Source organism: Montipora capricornis, chromosome 13 (assembly GCF_036669925.1).
Source record: "Montipora capricornis isolate CH-2021 chromosome 13, ASM3666992v2, whole genome shotgun sequence".
Classification (NCBI taxonomy): domain Eukaryota; kingdom Metazoa; phylum Cnidaria; class Anthozoa; order Scleractinia; family Acroporidae; genus Montipora; species Montipora capricornis.
The window spans coordinates 42717385-42720408 of NC_090895.1; the positions used below are offsets into that span (position 1 = coordinate 42717385).

Here is a 3024-nt window from a genome sequence, read left to right on the forward strand (position 1 = left end):
CAACTAACTGCAATTATATGAATGAATGAAAATAAAATATGTAAAGCATCCTGACATTCTTACTTTTGTATATGGTTTAGATAGTATTACATGTGTATCTTAAAATGAAAAAATGAAAGCAGCAATAATGTTGTGTGACTATGAAGACTGAAATGTAGATTTGTAGACCTTGACCACGACAGTCACAGCAGCACATAAAGTCTGGAGTTGCATGAAGCCAGGGGTATTGTTTATTATTTTATATTTGTCCCACACTTTCCAATCCTGAAGTTTTTGTGTTTTTCTCTCATGATTTTCTCATAAATATTTATTGCTGTAACCATGTTATGTAGCATCATTAGAAAATTTATTATTTTTAATAGTTGATAACAGATTGTCTTTATGAGACTAATTGAGTGTTGTGCTGGAATAGACTGACTGGCTTGCTGACTGATAGAGGCACCGACACGGGAAAATTGTCCTTTTACCTTGGTTTCTTGTATCTTCCCTTATAATTCTAATTTCATTGTCAGTAAGTTCGATTTTAACACCAGTACACCAGTAAAGAGGTCTGTGATGGCTTTAATGTTCCTGCTTTGTGATACAAATGACTGAGAATAAGGAGGAATTAAACTTAACAGCACTAGTTCAGCTTAGCATAAAAATCACTCATTTGGCAGGCGATAGAGGTACGATTTCAGGGTTATCTTTCTCTGCAAAATTATGACTAAAGTTTCCCTTTTGAAGAATCCAAATTATCCCTTGAAACATCAAGTTTTGCTTATAAGTTTCCTGGCTGATGTTAAATCAGTATTTTCTACTTCAGAATATGGCACGTTTTTGTTATAAGATGGCATAAGCCATGCAAATTTGAACTCGGTGCACGCCAGTTTACCTCACACTCTTTTGAAAACAAGACACTAGCGGTATGTGCACAGCATTCACCTTGCCCAGTGCCCAGCCATGCAGCCACGCAATGCACGCTTTGCATCATTCCATTACGTGCTGTTATTATCCACAAAGAAACCAACGGATTGTTCAGTTTTTGTGAATGGTGAACTATTCCTGTCACAACAAACTTTTTGCCAACAACATTTTGAATGAAGCCTGAAAGGCTTTGAACTGTTTTTGCAAATAGCGACTTGTTTCAAGCACCAAATACGATACAAAATCTGTTGATTCTACCAGTGGTAAACATTCTGGATCAAAGTTCTTGTCGGAAATTATAATGGATCAATTCCAGTAAGCGAAATCTTTTCTCTGTATCGTTCCTTGACCTTTGAATCAGGGCTCTCGGCATAATCTCCAAGTTTCACAGGCTGATCAGCCATTCTAATTTCAACCTTATTTTTTTCCTGTAAGTGTTGAGATTTCAAGCAATCTGAAATGCCAGTTGGATTCTACGACTTTTAGAGAATCAGATATATTACTTCATGAGAGATTACCTCACTAAAAGGAATTTTAAATGCAGCAAAAGTGAGCTCGCCATGAAAATTTCTCTAGCTTTTTTTACAATGTATAACTCACGTGGACCCCAATATGGTGGAGCCTCATTTTCAAGTACCTGTCAAAAGCTTGTGACGTCACATGAAAACGCTCTATTCCCCTCCAATCCCGAACAATGTTGTATAGCCATGGTTTTCATTTGAGGCCAGAGGCCGGATGTTTCGTCTGGTCATTTCCCATACCATGTCCGGTACTTTGATGCCAATATTTGAGGGGTTTATTATTTTTTTTCCATTATTATTATTATTTTTACTTACTTTTTAAAGAAAATTTGAGTTAACTCCACCTTGCTTGGGAAACTGATTCTTGAGTTCCAGAAACACTGGGAACGGGTTCCTGAGTATGATATTTAAAATATTATGTTATATTATATTATATTAGATATAATGGGCCAATCTTACCCCGTTGATGCCTGTACTGATACTAAACACGCACGTTATTTCATCAGCTCAGGGTACATTTTGCGGTAGCTAAACAAGAGGTTTTTAAGATCGAAAAAACAAAATTCGCCATGTTCTTGGAATGCGCGCACTTATTCGCAAAGAATTATGGGTCATTCACAACTTCTCTCACTTGTTTTGAGAACTGTTTCAGCATGTATGATCGACTTACGCCATATTTACAATGTTGCAAATTTGATCCAATTTATAACTATTGACACACCATATGCACAGTACAGGATGCACAGTGCAATACTGAAGAATCGCCTTAACATCCCACACAAGTGATGTGAGACGGGCCTATGATTTCTTGTCCTTATCTGAGAAGTCTAGAAAGTCTAACCACTTGCAGATCTTTTTGCAGCACTTTCTCCGCAATTATTTAAAAACCCTGAATGTTGGTCTGTCTGGGGTTTTGATTCTGTTGCCTCCCGCATGGTAGTCCGATGGTATTTCTATTATAAGCAATTCAACTTGTAAAAACTCCTTCCAAATCTTTTAGGCGGCAGTTGGTGTTAATGGAAGTAGGGGTCCCAACGGCGACAATGGTGAGCAAGGTACACAGGGTGTCCAGGGCCACCAGGAGAAGCAGGAGCAGTTGGGAATGTTGGAGAACAAGGAGACAGCATACCTGGTCCCAATGGAAACAAGTGGAGAAAATGGTCTCAAGGGCGAACAAGGAATTTGTTTAAACAATGGGGTGGGTTAATTGGCCAGAGGCAATGTAATGCCACGGTCAGGCTCGAATCTGCCTTCAGCTCCATCAAAGGACTTTAGTTCAGGGTTATTCTCTCGTTTTCCTTTAAACTATTCGTTTCGTCGGCTTCAACAACAAAAAGGGAAGCCATGTTTGCAGAAAATGTTAATCGGCAACAAATCTTAGCAATAACATCGTTGCTAAGCAACTTTAAACTAATCAGGATCAAGTAATCATGCCCTCTTGATTACCAAAAGTGCCCTCGTGATTAAGAAAAAAATGGCCTCTGTCTCAGCCAATCAGCATTCAGTAATTTTGCCCCCGTATGTGATAAACCAGAGAGTACGGATGTTATAGCTATATTTCGATTTACTTCAAAATCAATTTAAATACAGGAGACTT

General features: G+C 38.2%; 1 protein-coding gene across 1 annotated transcript in view; it reads left to right on the forward strand.

Annotated features, from left to right (window-relative positions):
• The window catches only part of LOC138030847 (collagen alpha-1(III) chain-like), a 60469-nt gene extending 57835 nt beyond the window's left edge, over nt 1-2634 (forward strand). Inside the window, exon 29 of the mRNA XM_068878710.1 lies at nt 2428-2634. Within this exon, the coding sequence (XP_068734811.1) occupies nt 2428-2634 (207 nt within the window). The remainder of the gene's footprint in view (nt 1-2427) is intronic.
• The last annotated feature ends 390 nt before the right edge of the window (nt 2635-3024 follow it).